Here is a 2,967-nt window from a genome sequence, read left to right as displayed (position 1 = left end):
GGTTCCACGGTCGCCAGGTGCTTATTTTGGGACGTACTAACACCATCGTCTATCCTTCCTTCTTGATGCCTCTTATTTTCCTTTATTTTTAGGTTACAACCCGAGGATATGAATGTCCAGGAAAGGTAAAGTATTACACTCACTTCTATCACGTAAGTATAAGTTTAGAATATATATTTTCACAAAGATTACATAACTGCTTATTATATCACTAACACTAATGTTATTGATATGCTCGGATAGCATATTCTAGCAATATCGAGTGCTAAAACCTTTTTTATTCGCGACGTCTATGTTTAACGCATGTTGCGTCCACAAAGGTTCGTAGATCACTTTTTTACGCTCCCTGGTTTTTGTCCGCGCAAGTTGGTTAAGCCGCGTTTGCAGCTTGCGCGAGCAAGATTCCCTTAGCTGGGTACGTTCGTGTTACTTGATTCAAGTAGAGAAAATAATCCGCTTTTCCTTTTCTTAATCACGTGTATGTTTGTGTGTCTGTTTCTGTGTACAGTGTTTTGTACTGTCCGCGTGTCGTTTCGTCTACTGCCCATGTTTTTAGCAATCTAGGGAAAATCCCTAGATTCCGGATTCTGTTCTAAATAGTTTGTCTTGCTATGTCTATTGGTTTTCTGGTGTTTAACCGTTTTAGTGCTAAGCAATTGTTGTAAATATGTATGAAAAGTGCTATGCCTATTTTGATTATTTTAAAGGAAAGAATAATGGTGTCAAATAAAACACTCTAATTCAGACAAATATGATTTAATTATTATAATTCTTTTTTTATTATAAAGGAAAAATGTTTTGACATGAATAAAAAAATAAACATAACATATCAATATTATTTTCTTAATTTTTTCGTTTTTGGAAATAAAAGTAATAAAGAAAAATATGTCAACAAGTATGCTTTGCCGCACAAACAGCATGTAGGCCTTTCTTACAGCGGGCGCAAATAAGTCGGGATCGCTTTACACTCCCTGTTTTTCTACACACCACGCACTGGCGTAAGCTACGTCCTGGTAATTTTTCCAGAGCAAATCTTTTGGTTGATGAAGATGGTTGTGTTGACACGCTATTTATGATTCATCCACTCCTTTTCGATATCTTCGATAATCTTCGATGTGAATTGGAGCCGAGTAATTTGTTTTTCAGTAGTGTTTGAGACATATAAAATATAAGAGTTCAGCACCATTTTTCCAAATATATTGAATATTACTTTCTTCCAATATTTTAGGGTTTTTCACTCGTCCAAATACACATATAACATTTTGTCCGACTCATCCACACCTCCCATGTATTTATTGTAGTCATCAATCACGCTCGGTTTCACCTTTTCGTATTCAAAATTCCCTTTCTTTTTCTTGATCGTCACATTCTCAGTATCTGCATTGGATGAGATCAATATGACTGGGTTTGGTTTGGACTTTTTGTCTCTGAAAGAACACATCAAAATATCTTTATGTGCTAGGTATTTGGCTTCTCCTACGGTTGCTTTCTTAGCTTCTGGAGGAATCTCTTTTCGATTGCGTCTTATTGTTCCAGTTAGGTATGTATTCTGTTTCAAAAGGGATTTGGCCAGGCGTAAGCTTGTGTAAAAATTGTCTGTAAACAAATGGTAACCTTTGTTTAGATAATTACCAATTGAAAGCAATTTTTGCACTACTGCAAATCCAAGACCATATTTTTTTACTGAATCTCTGTTGTCTGTGCTTTAGCTCCTTTGTAGCAGAAAAAGCCCAAGCAATATTTAGAAACCGAATCGCAAAGCATCCAAAATTTGATCCCCCATTTATGATGTTTCTTGTTTGGGATGTATTGTTTTATGGCAGAGTGGCAGTGAGTACCAACTAACGACTCATCGATAGACAATTGTTGGTTCGGTATGTAATGTCGCTGAAATACAGTGTTTGCGTGTTTGACAAGCACATCAAACCTGCCACATGGGTCATAATTTGGATGGCCTGGTTCAAATAATAACCTATTGTCAACCAAGTGAAAAAACTTCAAAATCAGCTGAAATCTATCCCTTGAAAACATTTTTCCAAACCATGGTATATATCGGGAATTTTTTATCCAATAACTATAAACTGTTGGCCTTCTCGTAATCCCCATTTCGATTAAGACTGCAATAAAGGCTTTTATTTCGTGTACTGTTGTCGGTGTCCACTTTTTTGCTCGAGAATTTGCAGAAGCTGCATGTGAAGCCAAAAACTGGGTAGCATTTTGATTTGTTTCCTTTACGATGGTTTCGAGCAATGACATAGTAAAAAATAAATTGAAATAGGTTATGGGTGTGGCATCAGGAGGAGGCGCCCGTCTAGGTCCAGAAGTCTCGAAAAAATTATTTGTTGCTTTAAAAAACACTTTTGTCGGAGGAATATTGGCGAAAGTTGATGTTTCGTCTGTTTCTGAAGATGAATTTGAAGTAGAAGACTCACTTTCAATCCTCAATCGTTTTGTTCGATGCATTATAATACTGCTATCATCACTGTTTGAATTCGTTGTTTCACTCTCCATATAATCACTAGAGATCGAATCATCGCCCGAAGTAAAAGCACGTGACATGGTTATTTTTGCTATATAATATATAATAACTGTAAAAAATTATTTTTAAAAGTATAAGAATGCACTCTAGTAACAAATTATGCGCGAGGTTAGAATACGTTTACTCCCACGGAGCACCAAAAACACTGCCCTGCGCAGCAGTTTTGCGCCGCGCCGCAATTTTCGACACAAACTATCGGATCAGTTTTGCGCCGCGTAGCACTCTAACGGTTAAAATGTTCTTCTATCAGTTCTTAAATGTCCCTAGACGTCATGTTGGTTTACTATGTGATTTTGTGTATGTTTCTTTTTCACGGCTGTATATTTAGTGTGTATTTCTATGTAACAATGCAAATCGTTACGGCCGGGACCGACCATCCGTCCCGGCCAAAAACGCGGCGCTTAGCGGCAAATAATAGCTCCAGAAAT

The 2,967-nt window shown here is 37.1% G+C and overlaps 1 protein-coding gene across 1 annotated transcript; it reads right to left on the bottom strand.

The window, feature by feature from the left end:
• Positions 1 to 1,066: 1,066 nt before the first annotated feature.
• LOC109862590 (piggyBac transposable element-derived protein 4-like) lies at positions 1,067 to 2,559 on the bottom strand. Its single transcript, XM_020442666.1, is given in 2 exon segments — positions 1,067 to 1,704; positions 1,707 to 2,559. Coding segments are annotated over 2 exon segments (1,491 nt in total).
• Between the last annotated feature and the right edge of the window lie 408 nt (positions 2,560 to 2,967).

Source organism: Pseudomyrmex gracilis, unplaced genomic scaffold, assembly GCF_002006095.1.
Source record: "Pseudomyrmex gracilis isolate BER0280 unplaced genomic scaffold, ASM200609v1 scaffold_2031, whole genome shotgun sequence".
Lineage (NCBI taxonomy): Eukaryota > Metazoa > Arthropoda > Insecta > Hymenoptera > Formicidae > Pseudomyrmex > Pseudomyrmex gracilis.
The sequence above is the reverse complement of the archived record's forward strand: the minus strand, read 5'-3'. Positions and strand labels throughout refer to the sequence as shown.